This window comes from Pelodiscus sinensis, chromosome 21 (assembly GCF_049634645.1).
Source record: "Pelodiscus sinensis isolate JC-2024 chromosome 21, ASM4963464v1, whole genome shotgun sequence".
Lineage (NCBI taxonomy): Eukaryota > Metazoa > Chordata > Testudines > Trionychidae > Pelodiscus > Pelodiscus sinensis.
The window spans coordinates 10,095,148-10,120,579 of NC_134731.1; the positions used below are offsets into that span (position 1 = coordinate 10,095,148).

A 25,432-nucleotide genomic window follows, 5' to 3' on the forward strand; every position below is an offset into this window, starting at 1 on the left:
CTTGATTGTAGCAGCCCACTGGATTGGAAATGACTTGTAGGCCTAATGAAACAAAACTTTGGCAGTAAAACAGAATGAAAGGAATGAGACAATAAAAGACAGGAACAAAGGGAGCAGAGTTGTTTCAGCTTAGCAAAATAAGCTCACTTTGTTGTTGGGAAAAGCCAAAGCCGATTAGGATAAACCAATGACTAAGCATAAGTCTTCCAAACTAATTACACAGTTCACCATGTGAAGTATAATTGCAAGTCTCAAAATAAAAACTGCTTTACTTTCACAGGAGTTCCATAAAGCAAGCATTACCTAATAAAAAGCTGAACCGTAAGAAGTCCCTTATCATCAGTAGCTTACAGCTTAAAAGGTGCACAACATGCATGTCCTGAGAGAAGTGTAATTCATTAACTTTTAGGGGCTTCCTTCTTCTAGTCAAAAATCCTTTAAGAGACTATTGCTTTTTCTTTTTTTGAAATGATACTGGAGTCTTAAAACCCTCGGATACATCCTAATCACAGGACAGTGAAGGAAAATAGAGGCTAGAATCCATTAGCAAATAGCCTGGCTTTCTTTATGTAAGTAACGTATAACATAGTTTAATTATCGCCTAAAATGTTGATAATTTGGACCCGTTTCTAAGCTCAGGCAAATGTGCTCCGAGAGAGAGACAGAGAGTGAGCGAGAGCAGAATTTCATCTCCGGGATTACTGCATTGATTTGGATTAAAATTCCAATAGCATTCTTTCTCACTGGAGAGATGGGGTGGCAACCCAGGGAGGGACGGAGAGGGACAGCATGTCAGAAACTCGACTACATTTTAGGTTTTTTTAACCTCCTTTAGGACATTCTGACTTAAATAAATTAATACTTTGTGTTCCTGGGATACTTTTGCCTCTGGAGCTCAGGACAATGCTGCAGTCTCAGGGTTGTAAGCACTTAAAGTAAGTAAGGCAATGCATATTTATTTTTAAAGTGCTTGAAACTGCTTTTACTGCCATTTTAAAAGATCCCAGGCTTAAGTGTATTACAAAATTTGTGAGCCACCTCGAATATTTTAAATAGAAGGGCGGGATAAAAATATTTCAAATAAATAAATAAATAAATATTGAAAGTGAAACATGGAGGCCAAAACTGACCTTTCAGTATCTTTTAAAAAAAAGTAACACTTTTTTTTTTTTTAATACTCTCCCACAAATTAGTATTCGGACTCTCAGTCCAACTTTGAGCCAATACAACTGGCTTAGTTTAGCTCTGCCCAAAAGAATCCCACTCAACACAAAGAACCATTTTATACACAGGTGCAAAAGGCACTGGTCAGGGAGCAGAGGAAGACTGAAGTGGCTTGAAACCACTCTTGCACCCTCAGTTCCAGGCTACTCTGTGGGTCCTGATGTGATATAAAGCACCACGAGGGCTTGTGTCAGTTACAGCATCATATTTTCAGCTGCCTGCGGGCTGTGCAGTGAAGCAAGCCACTACCCTTCCCCATCCCCATGTCTGGCACACCACCTATGCCAGGACTTGGAAGAATTGCTTGAGGAATCCTCCAGATTCAGGCTTTCAGTGCCACGTCTCCCACATCTGGCCTTTTTATCCGGGATTATAATAATTGCACGTCACATCTAGCTCCGGTATAGAGGTCAGAACCAAAGTGCGGATTCCGCCCACGAGTTCTCTGCCTGCCGCTGCCACTCACCTGCCATCAGATCTTGAGCAAATCGCTTCTCTCAGGGCTTCTGTTACTCATCCCTATGCTTTCCCTATGTTCCGCAGAGCTACTCAACACGTGGCTCATGGGCCACATGTGGCCTGCGGCCCATGGCCCGTTTGTTTGTGACCCACAGTGCGGTTTGGGTTTTTGCGAGGCTCAACACTCGGCCCGTGGTGGGAGCCAAAACAAAAAAGTAGTCAATATAATGGTTGGCTGTTGATATATGTTTAAGTAAATTCCTGGACTGACTTTGCTGTCATATGGGTGGAAATGGGGTAAATGTTGCATTTTATTAATATCAGCAGAACTGACTTAAATGGGGCCTGCATGTTGTGTAGTCTGGCCTTAATCTTCATATTCATGCCTGTCAGTGTGAAAGAAGCTATTTGCATATATTTGCATATACATTTGCATGTGCTGTAAGTATCATTGTGGCCCCCGGGGATTCCAAAGTTGAGTAACCCTGGTCAACTGAGATGGTTAATACCTCACAGCAGACACGCTCTCTTGTGCCTTTGTACAGTACAACTCGCAACAGCCATCACCACCACTCAGGCTGTGATTTCTCATTTCAGATTGATCCATTCTGTAGTTAGTCCTCAGTATGTGCCATCCTGAGACAAGCCAGACTTTCTGTGATGACAGCCCTGACATTTATAGAAGCTTCTGGTCATGTGTTCCATATTCCCTATCCAAGTGTCTAAAAAGCATGAGTCCTCCCCCTCCAAATCATGAGATTTGTAAATAATAAATGTTGTATCCTTTTTCTAATTTTTGAGCCTTTAGGACTCACTCCAGTCATGTTTTCCAGCTTTCCTTTGCAACTATAAGAGCTAAAAAAGTCCCTTATTTATTATATGAAAGATTATTTTTTTAAGGAAAACAACAAATATCGCGAGGTTTCTGAAAAAACCTGAAGAGTTAGAACTGCAAATACGCAGGGATGCTAACTAGCAAGCATTTGTGTCCTAGTAAAAGCAGAGAAATCTAAAATAAAAATAAGAGCAGCAAAAACTGCAGTTTCAGTTTCTGTCATTGAACTTGGAGAACGAACAGTTTTCAAATAAAAAACTGTAGTCCCCTTCCTAGAAGCTACATTTAAATTAATGAACGACACCCAATCAGTCTGGCCCACAACCTGGTAGTCATTTAATCCCCCAGGTGTATTTCGAGAGCCATCTGAAGTTACTGAAGCAGCCATCCACCTGTTAAACTTCTCGCTGCAGCAAGCAAAAACAAGATTTCTAGAACCACATCATCAGCTACGAATTTTTTCCACCCCAATAAATATATCAAATATTTTGAAGAAACAGGAAGCAGATGGAGTCAGTCTTATCAAACATGGGAGGCTTCTCAAGAATGTTCATTGTATAAAGGCATTATTTTGTTGTCTATGAGAAGAAAAGAAAGCGTTCAACAAATCCACTCCCTGTAGCCATGCTGATGAGCCATCATGAAATATTATTTGCATTGAACGACAAGCCAGACTGAGGCTCCATTGTGCTTGGCACCGCACAAACACATGGTAAGAGAGAGTCCCTTCCCTGAAGAATCTCTCTCTTTTCTATTTAGACCATGAAAAGTAGGAGGGAAAGAGACACAGAGGCATAAATCAACTTGTCCAGGGTCACACACCATTATCAGTGACCAGGCCCGCCGACGGGGCAGGCATGCAGGGGGAGAAAAGGAGGAGGGGGGCAATTTCCCCCAGGGCCTGGTGATTCAGACAAGCCAGGGGGCTCTGGCTACCATCGCTGCCACTTCTGTGGTAGCAACGGCCCCCAGAGCCCAAGTCCTTTAAATTGCCGCTGGAGTGCCACACAACACGCTCTGAAGGGCTCTTAGGGCTGCCTGGGGAAGATGGGGCACCTCATGGTGTGCTCCAGGCAGAGATAGGGGCAGGGCACTGCACTCCAGGCAGTGTCCTGCCTGGGACTCCACCCCTTCTAGGAGTATGGAGTTGTCCCCCCTTGTCCACAGGCCAGGCATGGCTGTCAGCCCCCCCGTCCCCCCCCGTCCATGGCAGAAGTAAGGATGACTCCCAGTCTCACCTGCCAGTCCATTGTGGTATCCACTGTATCACATGGTTAGGTCTTAGTGTCAGATGTGCTGATCCCCAACAAGCACTAATACACATGTAACTGCCACCAGGCAGATTTGAACCTGGGACCTCTAATGCTTAGTACAGGCGCCTCTATAGCTTGAGCTATAAAGCCAGCTGGCACTCAGCCCCTGCTGTAGAGGTCTCTTGTTATCTGCTGCTGTGATCTAGGTGCCACTGCATGGAACAGTGAGCCACACTAGGGCTATGTCAACACTGGCATGATCTTGCACCAGAAGTATGCAAATGAGGCTAAGCGTGGATTATCGCTGAGCCTCATTTGCATACCTAATGAACCACCATTTTTGCAGAAGAGGCTCTTGCGCTAGAAGGAGCTGTCTACACTGCCCCTTCTTGCACAAGAAAAACCCACCTGCGCAATGATTATTTTCATTGCACAAGAGGGATTTTCTTGCGCAAGAAGGGGCAGTGTAGACAGCTCCTTCTAGCGCAAGAGCTTCTTGTGCAACATGGAGGCTCATTAGGTATGCAAATGAGGCTCAGCGATATTCCACGCTTAGCCTCATTTGCATATCTCTGGCACAAGATCGTGCCAGTGCAGACATAGCCCAGGTGTTTCAGGTGCTCAACACCTCTCAGAATCAGGCCCTTACACACCATCACCATAAAACAACCTCAAATCTGAAATACAGCCCCAGTGAGATTAGCATTCTTACACTAGCTCATACACAAGTGAATAAACTGAGGCGCAGAAAGCAAAGGTCAATGCAGCAGGTTACAGTGGAGCTAAAAGTCAGGGCCTTTCACCCCTGAAACTGCCTAAGTTTACAGTTGTGCATGTTGGACAGGGAAGTAGGAGATTTGGGTTCAATTTCTAGTTCTGAAAGAAACCTCCTGTAGACCTTGCATGAGCCACTTACCCTCTCTTTGCCCAAAGTTCCTCATCTGTAAAATGAGGGTAGGACTTTCCTGCCTCCCAGGTAGGAATTGTTGGGGATGGTCATGACTAAGAGTAGAGACGATCCAATTAACTCAATACCACTGCTGTATAATTGACAAGTAACACCTGGCTCTTGTATTGCCCTTTCAATCAGCAGACTAGATCAACGATTCACAAAGTGGGGTCCACTTGAGTAATCCAGGGGCTCCCGCACACTGCACACCGCAGAAGAGCTATTCAGTGGTGTGCTGGGGGTTCTCGGAGGGAGCAGGGATGGGAGAGAAAGAGGCAGGAAAGAGGAAGAACCGGAGTGGAATGAGGCAGGAAGAGGTGGGGCAGAGTGGGAATTTAGAATAAGATGTAGAATGGGGGTGGGACTTAGGGCTGAGCACCCTGGGAAAATTAGAAGCTGATTTGGGGGTCCGCAAAAAAATGTTTTAAATCAAAATGAGGGTCCTGGGGTTGCTAAACACAGATCGCCCGATCTGCGGCGCTCTCTCCACTAGGAAACACTGCCTCACGTTATCCCATCAGGCAGCTGTGTCACTTCAATGGGGCATTACCCTGGTTTCAGTACAGATTCCAAGATGCTCATTGTTGTTAAAGGCCACAAGCAAGCCTTTCAGATGTGACGCATGATTTTGGGCACTTCCATTTTTGGGTCCCCAACTTGAGCCCCTATAAAAAGGACCCCATTTTCATGAAGTACCATGCGCCCACCTTCTAAAAGTCATGCCCTCTGAAAGTGGTCTCTAGTCGGGCATTCGTCCTGTGAAGCAACCAGAATCACTAACCTCTTCTGAAAACCGTGGCCTGGCTGGCTGTATTCTCAGAGTCTGAGACACTGCAAGCATGAAACTACCAGATGGCAAAATTAAGAGGCTATATTAAGGGTGCACTCAGGCAATATGCAAAGCACATACATCAAAACTGTTATTAACTTCAAAAAAATACAGGTTAGGGGAGTTCTGCCATTTTGATAATGACTACTGAAGAAGCATCCAAAAGCTCATGTAATCCTTTAATAAAAGGCTCAGCAGGCTGTAAACATCCTGCCGGAATCGAAGATTATTATTGAAAATAAAATGAGCGGTTTGCAAAACAACTATCAATCCAGCATAGGAACAATTTATAAGCACCACTCCTCTGGCCCAGGCTCTCCAAGGCTCTATAACTACACCCAGTGAGGACTGAGAGCCACTCTGGGGAACCCGATGTGTCCTCCTGAAAGTCTACAACCAAATGATCAATGATTGCAACATAAAATCCAGGAAACCAGTTACGTGGACTATCTGGACTTTAATGCCAGTCAATAGCTGGAGGCCTGAGACACGATAGCAATAGACAGCCATTTCTTTTCCTTCTTTTAAAGGCCAGTTCACCCTATCAGACCAATATAAAATAGCCCAAACAGTTTTTAGGGTGTTGCCCAGACCATTGCTAAGGTATTGTAGAATGCAACCTGTTGGAGCAAATGGTTAACAAGTAAAGAATAACAAAGGTAGTTTGAACCTCTCAGTCCAGCACCCTAGGGACCAGACAGGTTCTGAACCAGAGAATTTGCCAAACCACAGGAGGTCAATATCGTCTACCAGCATTACCAACACTTCCACTGCTACCTGGGATGTTAGAAGACATTTAGGGCACATCTATAGGAGGAAACTATTTTGAAATAATTAAATTCAAAATCAGCGAGGAGTCCTGTGGCACCTTATAGACTGACTGAAGTGTTGGAGTATAAGCTTTTGTGGGCAAAGACCCACTTCGTCAGATGCATGTCAGATGCAGATTCAGACGAACATAGCTACCCCTCTGATACTTAAATTCAAAATAACTCCCAAAATAACAAAACCGAAATAGCGTGTCCCCACTAGAGGGGAGCCTTGAAATTAGTCCAACGCAGGCCTCGTTAATGAGGACACACGACTTTGACTTAGAGCCCCAGGAAGCACTAGGGAGTAACTACTTTGAATGACTGTGAGGATTAGTTATTTTGAAATAGCAGCAGCAGATCATCCACACGACTGCTATTTTGAAATAACTATTCTGAAATAAGCTTTATTCCCTGAGGAAAGCAGCAGTACAGATTTCAAAGAAACCAACCTGTTATTTTGAAATAAAGGGCTTAGTAGGGTGGACACTCCACTTATTATTTTGAAATAAGGGGGGTTATTTCAAAAAAATCCCCTAGCATAGGCCACAGGGCTTAGGGGTAAATTAGAGCGAAAGAGCACAGAGCACTGGAAGACAGGACTGGTGGTGGTAAACAAACTGTACGGGACTGTGGGAAACTTGGCCACACCCATGAAAAGTGGACATCCTACTCACTAAACTCTTGCCGAACCACAGATGTTTCCAGACTAGAGAGTTCTGGACTAGAGAAGTTCAACCTATACAAGAATTCCCAAGGAGTTATACTAGTCCCCGCACTCACCAGCTTTCAAAAGCCATCATAATGGTGATGGATTAACAGCACCAAGTTCTTCCCTACATAATTTGGGCAGATTAAAAATAAATATTCAGAAGGGGCCCCTCTCTGAAGCTAGGCATTCGACAAGTTACAGCAACAAAAAAGGGAGATGGTCTCTCTGCCCTGACCAGAACACCCCCTTCACCCCAGGCAACACAAAACTCTCCTCCCTTGCACAGATCTTATCCTTTCCCAGCTGTCCAAACAAAGAGATGCACTATGCAGCCTGCCCTGAATACCAAAAGACCAGAAATATTATCCTGAGCAGGAGGGAGCTAGTTCCAAAGTGGAGGGTCCCCCAGAGAGAATGAATTATCAAGTTCCTCCCTAGAAAAGCAAAGGGGGATGCAGTTCAAATGCTTCTGTCGATTGCAAATTCTGCAGCGTGGCATAGCGAGAGATGCCCTCTGTTGGATAGGAAGGTCCCAAATCGTTTAGGACGTTACCGAAAGGAATAGAATGAGGAGGATTTGAGGCCCAGCATTTAATTTCAAAGCAAGAGAGATAAGGAGGCCAAAGATGATTAGTGAAACAGTCTGATTTGCCTGCTTCACCTGCTGCTTTTAAGCGAAAATGCTAGAGTAACTTGCTTAAAGTGCCTGAGTTTTCAGCAAGATGGCACTTCAAGTCTCCCAAAAGGATCTCTTGCATCAATCCAAAATCATGGAGAACTTTGCCTAATGCTCACGGATAACCAGGCCTGCCAACAGGGTGGGGAGGGACAGGAAAGGGGAAATTGCCCCGGGGCCCAGCGATTCAAAAGGGCTCGGGGCTTCAGCCACATTGCTACCATGCCAGTGATGGTGGTTGGCGCTCTAAGCCCTTTATATCACTATGGAGCCATGTTCCGGGCAGCTGGGAGGGCTGGGGGGGGCGGGGGGGGGGGGAGAAAGGGAGCAGAATGGGCAGGGGGGAGGAAACGTGGCACAGCAAGGTGCAGGCAGTGCTGAGGGCTGGCTGCCTCCCAGCCCTGACCCTTCTGCCCAAGGCCCTGCCTCTTCCGGGAATGTGGAGCTACACCCTCTCCCCACCTTGCTCGGGACCCAGCATGACTGTTGGGCCGACTGTGGGTAACAAGGGACTGTTAAGCTGGCTCAGTAAGGTGACAGAAGGCTATAAATCCTTTTGAGCAGAGTCACCCAAACGTCGCAGCTCATAGTAACTTTCCGGAAACTAGAGAGTCCTACAGTTTGCATGACTGAATTGGCCCATTAGGTTCTCACGTGAAACGGCTCCCGTTCTATTTCAGTGCTAGGTTTGGAAGAATTAAAACTAGCGTAACCCAAAGTAAACTGGGAGAAACTTGCCATTGAATAACCTTGTCGTGTTACTCTGAACTTGGGCTCCTCCTGCAAAACACGACATTTGGGAACGGTCTTGCCTCCTTTCGTAGGCCACAAGTTGTAATAGGATCGCCATGGGCGTCCAGTGGCTTAGGCGAGGGAAAGCTCCGCCTTCCCAAACCGCCAGCCTGGCCCCGCCCACACTCTGCCTCCCAGAATGCCTGCTGTAGGTGTACTGGGGGCAGAGTGTTGCTGCCCTGGGGCACCCAACTGCTGTGTGATCTGAGCCACACTGCCACCTCCCTTCCTGTTGCTCCAAGGCTGGGGAGGCTGGAGCCACGTGGTCTCCTCTTTCCCCACTGCTCCCGGGGTCATGGAGGCTTAGGCCACACGGCTTTTTTCCTCCCCATTGCTCTGGGGATGCTGGGGTGCGCGCACATTCTTCCCCTCCCTGTGATGTAGGGGGCGCACACGCACTCAGCACACTGCTTCTCCTCTTCCCCTCCCCGTGGTGGGGGTGGGATTTCAGGGGAGGGTACGGGGCTGTAGGTGGGGTTGGGGGCCAAGCCCCCGCTGCACCAACTGCCCACAAGGACAATCAACTTGAAACCTAAGAACATAAAAATGACCATCCTGTGTCAGACCAAAGGTCCATCTAGCCCAGTATCCTGTCTGCCGACAGTGGCCAGAGCCAGGTGCCCTGGAGGGGGTGGACCGAAGACAATGATCAAGCGACTTGTCTCCTGCCATCCCTCTCCAGCCTCTGACAGAGGCCAGGGACACCATTCCTAGCCCCTGACTAATAGCCTTTTATGGCTCTCACCTCCATGAATTTATCTAGCACTTTTTTAAACTCTGTTATAGTCCTAGCCTTCACAGCCTCTTCTGGCAAGGAGTTCCACACGCTGACTGTGCGCTGTGTGAAGAAGAACTTTCTTTTATTAGTTTTAAACCTGCTACCCATTAATTTCAGTTGGTGTCCTCTAGTTCTTCTATTATGGGAACAATAACTTTTACTCTCCAGACCACTCATGATATGATACCTCTATCATATCACCCCTCAGTCTCCCCTTTTCTAACCTAATCAATTAAAGCCTCTAAAAATCTTTTCAAGTATTGCACGTGGCCCTGAATCCTCCTGACCCCTTTTGTGGTTTTACAATCATGTTGCCCTAATTTACATTTAACCTGCCTTCCCCTGCATTGCTGTGTGACTGAACCATGCAGATAAAGAGGGGGAGAGAAAATATACTCTCTGATCAGAGTTTTCATAGCCCTAAGTGTTATTGTAATAGTTGCAAGTGAAAACAATTTCAGACAGAGGTGTGATTGTTAAGTTGACGGGGTCCTTTGGAATCAAAGATGGCATTGCAGAGTCAGCAAACTGCTGTTTGAATGGTTGGAGTCATTGCTTGTGTTCCCTCTAATTTTTTTTCCACCAGTGTACGGAATAAGTTTTGTCACGCGCACCAAGGCACGTGCAGATGTGCACCACCAACAGAAACACCTACTGCTGGATGTGGGGACTGTGGGCGCTCTGCTAATCAGCTGGGTGGCATTTGAATTTCACGTGGGTGGCTGCATAAATGTTCAGTTTACAGAGAACACTGGTCTTCGCCACTTTGGACATGAAATTATCTGTTCAGAAAGTCTCACGGATCCAACTGCTCACACGGCTTTTCCACCCGGCCCCAACTCTGAAATAGAATCTTTGTGGGCACAGTTCTCCAGTTTAAGTCAGTGGGACACCATGCTGGCACTGCAAAGATCCAGTTGCAAGACTGAGCCTATAACTGTTCCTTTCTTGAAACTATCCCCTTCTAGCATTCTGGTAGTTTCAGGTATTCTTTAATGGTCCTACATCACTTTCACAGGATGTTTCCACAACCAAAAAGGCTCAAGGATTTTTTTTTTTTTTTTTTTTTTTTTTAAAGAAAACCAGGTAAGCATTCTGGTGTACACAAAGGACGTCTTTTCTCCTTCAGGCTCTAATATCACTTATTCCCATAATTTAATGACTCCACATAAGGTCTCTGGGTCACACACACATCCCTTTTACCACTGAAATTTCTGATCAATAGAAAGCTGATTTTATGATGTATGAACTACAATACAGGTTGGACCTTCCAGCTTCGGCACTGTCAGGACTTGACTGGTCCCAAACATGGGAATTTGCCGGACCAGGGGAAATGTCCTGTCACCAGGCCCCAAGCCCACTGCTGACTCCACTTCCCCTTACCTCCAGCTGGCTGCGCTGCCATCCCTGTGGGACACCCAGCCATGCCACTGGCCCACCCCCTGCCACGGGATATGGGGCCATGTTGCCAGCCCCCCTGCCACAGGACTCGCTGGGTCAAGAACATCCGTGGTCCTGCTGAACCACAGAAGTTGCCAGACCAGACAGTCACAGTTTAGGGAGGTACAACCTGTAATTACTTACACATGCCCCAAATTCTTCTCTGCATGCAACATGTAACGATTTAGTTACTGACTTTTATTAAAGATAAACAAAGCTGTCAACAATAAAACTGGATGTTTTAAATATGCATGAAAAATATAAAAGGAAATACCAAGCTGATTTAAATAACCATACCTAAAGGCAAAAGTTAGCTTCACATTTGATTCACTCTTGCTTCCGTTTTTCAAAATATAGTTAAAAAAACAAAAGGAATTCAAGGTATGCACCATTGCCTTGTGCTGGAACTTACCTTGCCAAACTGTTCAAAGTATTGCTTTACATCTTCCACTACTGTATTAGCTGATAATCCACCTACAAATATTTTCTTTGTTCTTGTGACCATCTGCAAGAAATTACAAAACAAGAGTCCAGTTTAACCAGATTGTTCAAAATAATATGTGAAAAAAAATATATTTTTCAGATGTCTTCCTTAGGCAAGTTAATGAGAATATTTCTTCACAAAAGCAATTCAGAATCTGTTCAGTTATATTTGGTATTGTTTGTTCTGAGGCGCAGCTGAGTATAGGCATTCAATGATACTATCCTAGTCCCCTCAGGCATTTTTTAAAATAAACGTTTTTAGTGTGGTTCTCAATACAAATATAACGGGAAAAAATTGAAGTATAGGATCAAACATCCTGTGACCTACTAGCTGTCGTTTGAAAAAGACACAAGTAGGTGATCGGTGATTATGTTGCACATAAAGGACTCAAATATCAAGGTGGGAAGGGACCACTGTGATTCCCTAGTCTGGTGGTTTTCAAACTACAGGACATGATCCAGGTGGAATGTCGGGCGCTGGGTCTCGTTGCTGCAGGGGATCAGGTGACTGGGGGGTGCTATGGCAGCGTCCTGTCTTCACAGACTGCGCTGTGCCCCAGAAGTGGCCGGCAGCAGGCCCAGCTCCTCGGTGGGGGGAGGGGTAATAGAGCACCACAGGGCTCCATGCACTGCCCCTGCCCTGAGCACTAGCTCTGTCCTCCCAATGGCTGGGGTCCTGCTGCTGGTTGCTTCTGGGGTGCAGCATGATCTGCGGTGCCAATACTGGCAGGAAGCTGCCTTAGTCCCCCCACTGCACCGTTGATTGGGAGCCGCTCAAGGTAAGCCCCTCCTGCCCCAGCCCTGACTCCTCCCCCAAGCCAGAGCCCCCTCTTACAGCAAAAGAGCTCTCGTTCTCAACCCCACCCCGGAGCCCACCCTCTAGTCAAATTACATTGGGTCGCAGGCATCAATTTTCTTCATCTGGGTCATGAGAAAAAAAAGTTTGAAAAGTCTAATCTGACTTCCTATACAACACAGCACAAGGACCTTGAATTAATTCCTGTTTCAACCAGGGCAGGTCGGAATTTAACAATTGCCAGGGATGAAGTAACCCTTCTAGCCCTTGGCAGAAGAAGAGAGGCACAGTCAAATAAGCCACCAGGCCACTCAGGGTTATAGAAGGCAGAGTCAGACCTTTCGACTCCCCCAATAGGCAGCCAATGCACGCACATCGGGAACACTGATGTCTTAGGATCCCAGAGAAATGACTCCACTCAATAAGCAAGCTTCTACCTTCTACACTTTCATGCCACTTTCTTCGATATGGCCTAGCTATTTTGGAGTGGGAATCAAGAGCAAGAGAAACAATACAGAAAAAGATCCTTAACGCTAGAGAAAAGAACTAGCAGATAGTATCAGACCAAACATACTTTTTGAAAGTTTATGACTGTTCACTAACTGAAAGCACGATTCAAATGGGTACAGAGAAATGCCACGTATAAAAGAACCTAATTTTATGTTTTCCATCAAACACAGAATGGGCTTGGCAGAGGCATTCAGACTTACAAAGGGCACAGTGAAAAATGCATCACTCGCTCCTTTTTACTTTGCCCCATAACCTGAGAACAAGGAGTCCGTTAAATTAATGGCTGGTAAATTTAGAACCAATAAAAGGAAATAGCAGCATGGATAGTTGTCTGGACAATTCAGTTTTGCAGCTATTCAACTGAAACGCAGGGGCTGGGTTTGTTTTTTCAAAGGGCCAGATCTATTTTAGGACAGTTGGCGAAGTTTACAGCGATGCAAATTAGTGACTTGTTTACACTAAGGATTTGGCCAACTGACCAGCCAACGGGATAGCGACAACATTGCAAATCCCCTCCTATAAGGCAGGCAAAGCCATTATTTGTACTGGTGGAGTTTAGTTTAGTTTCAAGCAAAAACAATCTCCACTGGCAAAAATAGTCTGTCTTTGATAGTCTAGGCTAAGGCTTTGTATTGGCGCCACTACACTGGTACCTAGCCATGACTGACTGAAAATGGATCAAGTCTCCAATACAGTCAAGGCCTACAGAAAGCAAAGTTGAATCCCATGTTGCTTGAGGTAATTCTCTAAGGAGTTGGAAAGCAATCTCTCCATCCCCACTGACAGCAAAATAACACAGAAGTGCTCTCTTCATTCTAAGCACCAAGTACGTTGGGGTCAAGCCGGATTCCAAACTAGGCTTGATCTGGTACTGCAAACTCTTATGGTCCTAAGACACATACAAAGAAAAGCACAAACAAGCCTGCTTCAAAGCAGTCAAGATGCCCCAAACAGCCGATAAGGCAGATGCGCCTCTGAAGCCTACAAATGAACAGTTTTCTGCGCAACAGTCTGGGAGCCTTAATCATCATCTCTCCAGCATAAAGACAAACATTCCCAACAATGGCTCAGAAAAAAATAACCAAAAAGCCACAAGCTTGTGTGTGCATACAAGGAAGGACCAGACCACTTGTTTAAAAAAAAAAAAAAAAAAAAAAAGTGGTAAACTCCAATTGTGCACAATCAAGATAAGAACCTGTTACTGAAACATTTTACCAAGGACTGCCATAAACTTTAGATCTTGGTACGCTACTCTAACCGACTTCAGGGAAGCTAGAATAGTTATTGGTGATTAACTCCATTAATGGATGCTTATTCCAGACTAAGAGGCTGCCCTCTGAATTATCTGAATCTGGATTAAACATACTCTTTACCTTATTCCTAATTAATTTCACAGGCAGATAAACCCAATCATCCTTCCACATTATAAAGGCAGTGGGATAATTAGATTCTATTTACTTGTTCCCTGCTCCCCACAAAAAATGCAAGCTCAGGTGTGTGCATTCAAAGTTAGCCATGCCTACCAGAGAAACTAGTCCTCTACCAACAGTCCTCTAGTAAGGGAGATAATCTTCCTAAGCTTCAATTTGTAGAGGGAGAAGAATGCTGTCCCCACACGGTACCTTTGCTGTGATACTGCCTTCTCTTGCCCACACCAAAACCATGTTCAATTATAAGTAACAGTAACCTTGGATCTGCAGCTTCTGCCTAAGCAACGGAGATTCTTACAGAGATTCCAACCACGTTAGGAGCGTATGCCAATGGTATTATTGTTACGCTTGGCTTAGGGATGTAGAAGCCTGTTTAATCAGTGAACCAGATCAACATTACGTTTAACCGGGATCCTGTGGGCAGGGGTTACAAACATAAGGCTCTGTCCTGCAAATCAGATCCCGCTGAAATCAGTGATTTCAAGACTGCTATCTGCCTAACTGGATCCACTGAATAACTGAGGACTAAGCATTCCATCTCTACCAAGCACGCGGCACAAAAAGCCTGGAGTATATAAAAAAAATAAATATCAGTCCAGTTTCCCATGCTATCAGAATCTACTATTGATACCACCCTCAAACGGTCCCTACAACCATGTCTTTGAGATTTAATGTTATTTATTGGTGGAGGGAGTATCAGAAATCAATTATTTCTTTCCTTTTTGCAATCTGGGATTGTACAACTGATGTCCAAGCATATATTCTCCTGTAGTAAATTATTTACAAGTAAGAATTGGATGAAGCCAACTTGCAACGAAAGGATTTTGCCAGGCTCTGGAGAGCCCTCTTGCCTGTTGCATTTGATTGGGCCTCGCCTCTAGTGTCATACAAAAGGAAAGCAATTATACTGAGTAATATCTGAAATCATCATCATCTTTCTTTTGTTTAGACCACGAAAGAAAGCAAAAAGCTACTTGTTTTGGAAGCAAGATTGAAGGATTAAAAAAAAATCACTGTTTCAGTAGCTTCATGAAAAGGAAGCATTGGTAATGACAAGCAAATGCACAACATTTCAATGCCCAGACATGCGTTGCAAGGTGGGAAGTGGTTTCAGAAAGCAGCAGCTCGTTGGTAGAAAAGAGAAGCACCAAATTAAGTCTGCTTTTGCAATCTATGTTTTCCTGAAAAGACAGTTCTGTTGCGCTGTGATACATGTTCCCCTCAGCGAAAGAATATAAGTAATTTGTTGCCTTAGCAATTCTTCCAGCCCTGACACGCTTAAATACAAGATTTTGGGGGGGGGGGTCTCCCTTCTACCTGTGGCACAAGCCACCACAGGGAGCCAGTTCAACAACCTCCACAAAGAGCTTCAAGAGCTCGGTGTAGCAGCATGGTAACCTTTGTGCCTTCAGCATTGCCCCGTAGAAAATGTCCAGGGGCCCAGACTGGCCACCATGCATACATGTATCCCAGCCCCACTTTCTGCAAGATCTACAACAACTGTGAGAAGTGGGGCTTGGCATTGGCTGGGAAACCCAAACACACCAACCTGGCCGTTAGCTCCACAGTCAAGGAAGGAGCCTTGATAAGGAAGGGGGGAGAGATAGCTCAGCAGTTTGAGCATTAGCCTGCTAAACCCAGAGTTGTGAGTTCAAACCTTGCAGAGGCCATTTGGGGCAAAAATTTGTCAGGGATGGTACTTGGTCCTACTATGAAGGCAGCAGACTGGACTCAATGACCTTTCAAGGTCCCTTCCAGTTCTAGGAGATAGGCAATCTCCATTAATTTAGCCAATAAGGAGGTAGGCCAGGGCCTAGTCTTGTACCACATGAGGATAAGCTGGTCCTGTCTCAGGGAAAGGATGTACCTGTGGCCCTTTTCTTTTCTTCATGCTAATTCACCCCAAGCCTCCAGAGCAGCTCAGAGCCGCTCACTGCAATGGCCACAGTAAGCTGTCCCATTGACTAGGGATGTGAATGGGTTACCGGTAAGCATCCAGATGATGCTTCCTGGATAATGGTTAACAGGTTCCCCTAGGGAGCAGCCTGCAGTGGGCGGACGGCTGCTCCAGCACCAGGGCAGGGGATGGGAGCAGGAGCCCTGCAGTCTGGGGGGCTGAAGCAGTGAGATGCCGCTGTGCTGTTAACCAGTTAAATGTTAGGTTAACCCAGTCAACTGGCTCACCAGGATTTTACACCCCTACCGTCGACACCCATCTCATCAAATATGAAACCAAATATAGGCAGGATGACAATGTTGCATTAGGGCTCTTCACCCACCTGCAGCTTAAACGGCACACGGATGACAACCATTTCCGTGATGGTGGTAGGGGAGGGGCACCTGGGTTATCGCTTTCTCCCCCACTCCCTTCCCCAGCAGCAGATACAGGCATGCTATCTGCTGGGAAGTGGCTTTCAACGATCTACGTCTATGCTTTTTAAATTGTGCCCCCTCAAAAGGGGGCCCCTGAGGAATTTATTTTTCTTTTATCTTAACAAAAAAAAGAAAGAGAAAGAAAAAGAAGATTTTTAAAAACTCACCACCACACGTCCAAACTGCACAATTTATTATTTCACCTTTCCCCCTGCTCTGCCTAGGTCTATGAATTACTTGGTGAATGTGAATGACTGATAGCCGGTGGCTGTAACGGATGTAATGGTTTGAAGGGCAGCGTTTTTCAGATAATGACCTCAAAGCGCTTTGCAGACATAAAGCAACGAAACCTCACAACCACAGTGAGATACGGGACTTCCTGAGGGCGTACAGCAAGTAAACAGTGGAACTAGAACCTCATGAGTCCTGATTCTCAAGCCCTGCCTGGATGCAGGATCAGTGTCCAGCAACTCACAAAGCTAGGAGAGACAAGGATAGTTGTGATTTACAACAGGGGAGCCTACCCGAGTTTCAGATACATGAAGGTTTAACCAGTGTATCTTGCAGCTTCGCTGGTTTCCAGTCGTAGGATGGGCGAATCAGGACTATTTCCAATTACAGACAAAGCCTAGCACTCAAGCTGTAATACGTACATTCTCTCTCAGTACCCAGACTGATGAGTTCTGAGGCTGGTCTTCACTTGGATAAAAGAAACCCAAGTAACAGAAATTATCCAGAAAGCTGAAACCAAAAACGTTGACCAAGAACCCAAATTCCAAGTACAATATGGAATCCAGCTCCCCTGGCTATTCTAACTTCAGGAAGGCCATCAAACACAATTTTTACTATGCAATTACGTCACATGATATTCACAGAACTATTCCAATAACAGGCGTATTACAACCGAAATATAAGAGTATGGCAGAAGAAGTGTAAAGGGCTGGTGGCAGTAAGAGGTGGCAAGGACTGCGTCTGATGGGAAGATGGCTTAACATCTCAGCGGTTGTAGGCAGCAAAGAGGAAGCTGGCCGGGTGAGTGTTTGGTTTTGGTGTTTGTTTTTAAATGAGTATGTAATTTTTCCCCCCATCTAAAGCCACCACTATCTGGGGAAGCAAGTAATTGCCACGGTTGCTCAGGAATCATTTCAACTTACAGACAATGAAGAACACAGAAGATATTTAAGAACAGAGCTTAAATTTCTCATTCAACATTTCAAAAAAAATCTAATTTCAATCTTTGAATTAGATCGTTCATCAATAATTTTTTTTAACAATTATTTCCCCACACCTCCAGTACAGGAACCACCCTCTGGGTAAGCCCTCTATATGAATCCGTTGCAAATTAATGTTTATAAATGGCAGCGTTCAGCCTCCACTGTTTCTGAATCCATCGCCTTGCTCTGAATTTATCAACCACAGTATTCTAGAGGATTGGATACACTTTGGAAATAAAATGCTTCTGGCTCTTTGTACATTGAAGGTGTGTTTCTGTGGCTACTACAGGAAATGAAAGGGAAGTGTAATTTTGGTATGAAGTCTATTAATTTTAAGTACCAGCAAAACTGCTTTGTTTTATACTATATTGTTGCTGCAGTTAATCGAAGCACAGACCACTTTTACTGAGGAGAATCACTTAAGGTTATAATCCCTTTATGGGCCCATGTTCTGAAAAATTTATTTGCCTCTGCAGACTGAAATTGAGCGGTCACAGGTGGGGTAGTGAAATGTGATGTTGTAGAGAGAGGAGTTTTCTGACTTCATGCTAATTTTGCAGGGCTTGGATTATAATCAGATTGGTTTTAGCCATATTGAGTAATTCTTGGCTTAAACAATAGGTGAAAGAGTCAATCTGAAAGGCGAAACACCTAACCTAGTCTATCATGTGTCATATCAATACATGATGTAGTACTGAAGTGAAGCGCTGCATTTCACATTCGAGATGTAGTAATGTTGCAAGCTTACAGTTTCCAGTTAGGTACAGCCAGCTCCCCACTTAGCTTCCTGGCACAATTATAATTTACTAGCGCTAATCTTAGGTTTATTGTTTTTCCACTAGAATTATTGGACAGCTTAATCCAGTGGTGTTTTTAAAAATAAAATCTCATTTAAAGTAAATAGGGACTTTGTAACAGCCAACACATGTCTGATTCTCAAAACATCTGTTCACACTTTCAGACATGAAAAGGTCGTTTTTAACACAGGGGTTACCTAGCAGAAGAATTTAGGGTCAAGGTTTTAAAAATATTGTTTTCTTTCGGTTCATATGGCTTTCCTGGTCTATTCTGTTGTTTTAGGAATCCTTCTTGTTTTGGGAAGTATGGACTACAGGTTGGACCTCCCTGGTCCAGCACCCTTGGGACGTGACCATTCCCAGATGAGGGAATTTGCCGGATCAGAGGAGGTCCCCTGCCACTGGCCTCTTAGGATACAGCCCCTCCCTCTGGCTAGCTCTATTCCCGACCTGCTGCTACAGTGCTTGGGCTTGGCTCTGGCCCACTTCTGCCAGCTGGCTGGGGCTCTCCAGGACAGAGATCCTCAGCCTCCACCGTCCTGCTTTTGTCGGGGACGGGGCTCCACACTGGGTCAGGTTGGGGTTCCATGGCTGCTGCTCTGGGTCAGGTCTCCACGGCTGCCCCGCTGTGCCACGCCCAGTGGGGCTACACAGGATGAGGCTCACCAGTGCTAATGGTGGGGCTCCCAGCAGCTGGACTACTGCCTGGCTTGCACTCTTGAGTACTGGGGCTCTCTAATCCAGCAACATCCATGATCCTGCCAGACCACAGATGCTGCCAGATTTAAGAGGTTTAACCTGTACTAAAACTTCACACACTGTACATTCCCCCGCCAGTGCAGATAATTTTGAGTGTACCATGACGTTTTCTATAAGGTCCCCCTCTATGAAGCAAAAAGTGTGTTGAAGTTCAGATCACCCAACAGATGTGGTTCTCTTAGAAGTAAAAATCACCTGTACAGGAGGTACAGGGCAGCAGAAATTGCCTTGAGGCCATGCACCTTTCTGCATGGAACATAGAGGCAGAAAACAGAACTAGTCTAGAGTGTGTCTTATGCCTAACGGAGGAATAACTGGAGTTTGCCAGCTCTACGGACCCAATGGACTTTACAACTATAAACCAATGAGATGCAATGAAAGAGTCTACAAGCACAAAGAGCACCCCTTTCACTAGTGGCACGGTGTGGAAATTCTGGCCACAGACCTAAGGGTAGTAAAAGCTCCATCAGGTGAGTGTCCATACAGAACAGACATAACCATAGTCACAGCCAAAAATGTAAGGCAGGAACAATCGCTCCAACAAGACCAATGGATACATGGCTGAAAAAAATAACCACTTCGGAGTTAGTTGTATATAAGCTCTGCTCACCATGTGTTCATATGACATTCATTCAGCCTTCACTTCCCAGGCATTTCCATTTGACAGAGCTTCGTTGGAGGACTAAGGTGCAAAACTGTTTCATCTACATCATAAATTGGGGGAAGTAATTTAACTTCAGACGAAACTAATGAGATATAAAGCTAAAATGTTTCTCAAGGTACCCTTCTCTTTTTCTATCTCTCTGTGTATACATATACAGTAGTGAAAGCATTTTGGTTCGCTCACCTAATCTGCAGCTTGACATTTCATCATTCTTGGTATGTATTGCCTTCTAAATAGATTTGTAATTGGGGGAAAAATTATCTTTAGTGTATGGGCTGAAAGAAGTTTTATTACTCCATTGTGTTGTACAGTCTGACTACACTATACCCTATGATTAAAAACAACAATAACTCACCTAATGGGGAAAATGATCTTGTAACTAAATTACCAGAACTCTTCAGGAGAATACAAACTCAAAGGCAAGAATGCTCCAATATTTGCTGACTCTGAGCATCCATGAGCAAGTTTAAAAAGGCTATTAAAAAAAAGAAAGCAACAACTTCCACAAAAGTCTCTACATTTCCCAGGAGATACCAATTATTTACTGTTCTTAGAACAGAGGAGAAAAGCATCAGATCCCCAATGCTAGGTAGTTGGCAAATGATGGTTTGAGAGCTGTTTCATCTATTATATACTTGAGAGAGTTTGTGTGTCTGTCCATCTGTGAGTCTGTTTGTTTAAGATCTCCTCCTAAATGTAAGGGCTAGGACCAATTTGGTATGCAGCCTCCTCTTATCATAACTTAAAGCAAGGGCATGGCTGTGTCAAGAAAATGGGATGTGCCTGGAATTTGATTGTTTCTCATAGAACAGAAAGGGAGGGGTCTGCTAGCAGGGACAGTTATACTGTAAAATGACCACAAGGGGGCAACAAGAAGCCAGAGATGGGCACCGGAACAGCTATTTATTCCGCTCGGCCAGCAGGAATTGGGGTGGAGAAAGGAACAGCTATCTAGCTACCTGCAGCAGCCATGCACAGGCACTTCTCACCTGGTCCCAAGCTGCTGCAGCAAGAGAGGGCTGGGGTTGTCCTCTCTCCTTGGGGCAGCCTACATCCTGAACCTCTTGTCCCCAGCTCCACTCCAGAGCAATGATATAAATGAAGACAAAACAAAAATTATTTCAGGTAAGGACCTGAGCAATGCCAGATCAATCCTCTAGTTTGCTATAACAGACGTTGGAGTTTATGCACAATGGACAAAATTCACTCCCTTGCTGAGCCATGCCATGGCCTTCATGCCACTTATGATGTATTTAAGCATTCAAAATAGCATTTAAGTGAGACTTTCATGGTGCACATGCCTTGTACTTGCCCTCTGCACAGGAGTGAATTACACCCTGTCAAATTCGTATCGAGCCGTAAGAACGTAGCACTGTGAAGTTGATATATCAAGTGGCTAGTCCTCGACAGGCCAGATGCTCATGACATTAAATCTGTGTCTCTCCAACTAACTACAAGGCAGCTGTATTCCATAATTGCCTTGGCATCACAAACAAAATTGCCAACATGGGTCCCACTGTGGCTATTCTGTGGCTACTGGCGATGATACCAGCAAAAGGCAGAACGCGCTCAACTTGACTGGTTTGATTGCAGATTGAATGGACAATGCTAAGCACTGAAGAAGACATCACTGGACTGTCACAAAGTGAGCCGATCTGATGGACCCTACATGAAATCCTGATCAATTCCCAACTACCCCCAAACTAATTCAGGAGCTTGGTGTCAATTTTGAAAACTCTTCAGTCGCGGGTACAATGAAAGCAACGGCCGCACTAGCACCCAAGGCTTCACAGTGGCTCTCGCAGGCAAACTGTGATGCTTTTGGGGAAGGATGAGCTCTCGGAACAAGGAACGCTCCTTCTCCATGGCCAAATATCCTTTGCCTCTCGGCTAAGATTACCCCCAAAAGCTCTCAGTCTGCAACAGTGCTGTTCTCAAGAGGAGCTGCTGGCGGTGGAGAACTTTGTTCAGGTGCTAAAATTACAGAATCATACTCTTAAAAACTGCCCCTAAATGTGGGTGTCAGAATCTTCTGGGGGGTGGAGGGAGAAATCTGGCCTCAAAGCTTCAATTCAAATACTGAATTTGAAAGGGTACAATGAAATTCACCAGTAAGAACTTTTCCTCTAGAACAATGGGCCACATATAGCTTGTTGGGATTACACCTGCAGCCAGCACACCCTGTCTTTGCCTCTCACGTACTGAGCACTGCAGCCTTGCACTTCCTTATTCCTCCCCCTCCCATCCAGCACTTTGTAAAGCATGCTTTTGTGAGGGAGGGTGTTTATAGAGGACATCTTCACAGTCGGCTTTGAAGCAAGGCTCCCCAAGTTCCATGCATAGCAAGGAGGTTTTCAGCAGAAGCTAGCTGAGGTATGTCAGGCTGGGAAACGTGAGCTGTGCCGCTTTCCAAAATATGCTGCCAGGCAGCAGAGCCATCATCTGCCCTAGCTTTCACCAGTAAGAAGGGCTAAGGAAGAGAAAGACTCTGTAAGGAAACTGGGTGGGTCCGCAAAAAGCATTTTTGGCTCACACACTGTGGGACAGTTCCTCAGCTGCCGTCATCAGCCAGAGCCCCATCTGAAAGCAGGAGACTGATGACTGTTTACACAGGATCTGCTCCCAGTGTGGCGCGATATCTCGGATAAGAACCACGAAGGCCACAGTTTTCCAGTCTGCTTAGCTAATATTTCAGACTCCCTACTGAGGTATTCAAGCAACCTGATTTTTCTGCAGCTCCCGTTGACTCAAAAAAAAAAAAATCTTAAGAATTTTCTCCAGTAGTTGTGTGATTACAGCTAGAGCCATCTCAGTTAAAATCCATCCACTCAGAGCTCAGGCAGTAGCAAAACTGAACCTGTGCCTTTGGTACATCTATACTGCACGCTTATTTCAAAAAATAAACTATTCCGGAATAGCGATTCCAAAATAGCTTATTTCAAAATAGCACGTCTGCACTGTAGGGAAGCCTCAAAATTAGTCCGAGGCAGGCTCCCCTAATGTAGGCGTGCTATCTCGATTTAGAGCCCCAGGAGGCACTGGGGAGGAATAACTTAGAATGGCCCTGTTGAGGGGCTATTTCGAAATAGCAGCAGTGGAGCGTCTACACATGCCTTATTTCGAAATAGACATTATTCCTCATGGAATGAGGTTTACAGGTTTCAGAATAAGCCATCCGTTATTTCAAAATAACGGAATGGCTGTGTAGATGCTCGCATTATTTCGAAATAACACTAGTTATCTCGAAATAAAGGTGCAATGTAGACACACCTTTTGATGATTAACATCTTTGCCTACAGCTGCAGCTTTCGGCCTACAGGACAGAAATTCCCAGGCACTGCGGATGCTGGCGCTCACCTGGGTCACTTGGGAAAGGAAGACTAAATGGCTCAGGAGATGGAAGTAACAAGAGACTGGGAACTTTCACCATTACGGCACTTTTAACCAAATATCATTAATGGCTGTTCGGGTCAAAAACCTATGGGACGTCTCAATGCCATTCCTAGTGACAAATGGCACTGACTGGCAGCTGAAAGATGGCAGGAGAAACATGTGACTGCATCTACAGTAGAGGAGGATAGTCCTATCAGGATAGTGTTGAGACAGCTTGCTCCACCAGTACCTCATCTGGAACTTGTTTGGTAATTAGAGGGGCTTTTACAGCCCTGTCAACCCAGAGCCTTTCCAAGTACACACCTGTAAACAAGATAAATAGAAAAAAAAAAAGAACTATTTGGCGGCAGGGAGGTCACAGGCCAGAATGGAAAGAAATCAGAATGCAGAGTCAGATACAACTGGAAACATATACATATCTCCCTCCAGTTCTTTGAGAGTTCATAATTCCCCCAGCTGCACACCAACACCGTCAAAAAAATAAAATAAAATAAAATAAAAATAAAAAAGTTTGTGGCTCGTCCAATGCAGGAGAACAGATTTTAAGGAGACCACTACTCAAGTAATCAAATGGCTAGTGTCAACTAGTGTTTCACAATAACCTAGTCCAATCAGTGTCAACACTGCGTTAAGATTCTAGGCAATATTCGGAGAAAAGAAAGCTTCCCGAGGGAACGGGGTGGGGGAGGAATGTTTAAAGCAATTTACCTCCCTCCCAAACTACTCCAGATGATTTCTCAAAAAGAACAAATGGAAACTTTAACCCTTAGCCTTGATTAATTTTCATCTACATAATATAGATGCACATGGCAATCAGTTACTGATGAGCAAGTTTTCCTTAATCTGCTGAGCAAAGCTGATATCTATGCGACGCTCCACTTGGTTTTTTCAAAGGGATGATCTTTTCATCTGATGGGAGACCACGGAGCTCTTGAGAAACGCTTGGCTTTTGAAACAGGCTTCTCTGCAGCCCCATATAGGCAGGTGGGTACCCATTTTTACAGGCCCCCTCCTTGGGCAGGGGACAGCACAGGCCCCTGTGGGCCCAGTGGCCAATCCATCACCGATAGCAGCTTCCAGCGTCCAGCCCTGTGTCCCAGTTTCCATGCCCATAAAAGGAAGGGGAGTGGGGGAGGGTTGTATAGTCTATCCAGGCATGTTGTGAGATTTCACTAATTAAGATGTCAAAACTGCCAAGAACCTGATATTATTGTTGATAGTATTAAAGGAGAAGTTTACATGTATTACTAGCAGACTTACCCGGCGTTGCCAGGGTCCTTCAGTACAGGGGGCTGGCAGTGTGGGGGTTGCAGGACTCAGGACAAGGCCTTGGGGATGTGGGGGGAGTGCAGGAGGATGGGAACATGGGTGGTAGTGCAAGAGTGAAGGGTAGGGGGGCTGAGGAGGAGCTCAGGGCATGAGGTCCCATCCAGCATAGGCTTTTTCTCTCCCCTCCCCAGGCCTTTGTCCCTGGGCACCGGGGACCTTTTTCTCTCTCCCTCCAGCCCCCAGAGGCCTTTTTCTTCCCCCCCCCCCCCCCGACACAGAGGCCGGGAGAATGTAAAGGGTTTGGAGCAAGGGGGCTACTTACTTGGTGTGGCAAGAGGGCGGAGCCCCAACTCGGCTGGCCACTCGCTTGGCGATGCAGCTGCCCTAGTGAACACACTGCAGGATAGCTCTCCCTTGCGGGCTCGCTGCCCCCAGTGGCCACTCTCATACCATGCCCCTCAGAACACCAGACCCTTCCTTTGCCTGTTATGGAAAACAGTCCTTTTCCCAGCACTTCTGGTTGTCCTGGCACAACCAAACCCTGACCTTGATTTAAGTTAGGAGAAGAGAAGGCTACATTCCAAATTTGGTGGCCCTAGCTCTTACCATTTAAGGGGAGTTCTTGAACAAACGGACTCACAGCCAGACAGATGCTTCTGAAAATATATATATATTAGTTCTGAGCTAAGATGCTCATGCCAAGAAAGAGAGAAATCAGCCAGTGATTCCTGAACAATATATTATTTGACCTTTCTACCAATGTCTTACTGTACGTGACTTTTTTGTGATAACATATTTCTATAAATCCACAACCACACTCAGCTTTGCTTCCGGGGGGAGGTCGGGGAGAGCGGCAAATAAAGTACTACCAATCAAATAAACTCAAGTCTCCAGTAACATAACTAAACGTGTAATGTTACAGATGTTTTATAGCCAGGATGCCGGTTCCATTTAGATCATCTTTATGAACCCAGCATGAAATATTTTC

General features: G+C 45.3%; 1 protein-coding gene across 26 annotated transcripts in view; it reads right to left on the reverse strand.

Annotated features, from left to right (window-relative positions):
* MSI2 (musashi RNA binding protein 2) overlaps positions 1–25,432 on the reverse strand; it is a 470,472-nt gene that overhangs the window by 333,660 nt on the left and 111,380 nt on the right. For 24 of the 26 annotated variants that reach the window (XM_075904806.1, XM_014581344.3, XM_014581342.3 and 21 more), the window contains one exon: positions 11,169–11,261. In XM_075904806.1, the coding sequence (XP_075760921.1) occupies positions 11,169–11,261 (93 nt within the window). Of the gene's footprint in view, positions 1–11,168; positions 11,262–16,515; positions 17,165–25,432 lie in introns of those variants that run through there. The other 2 variants (XM_075904823.1, XM_075904826.1) reach the window with 2 other exon arrangements.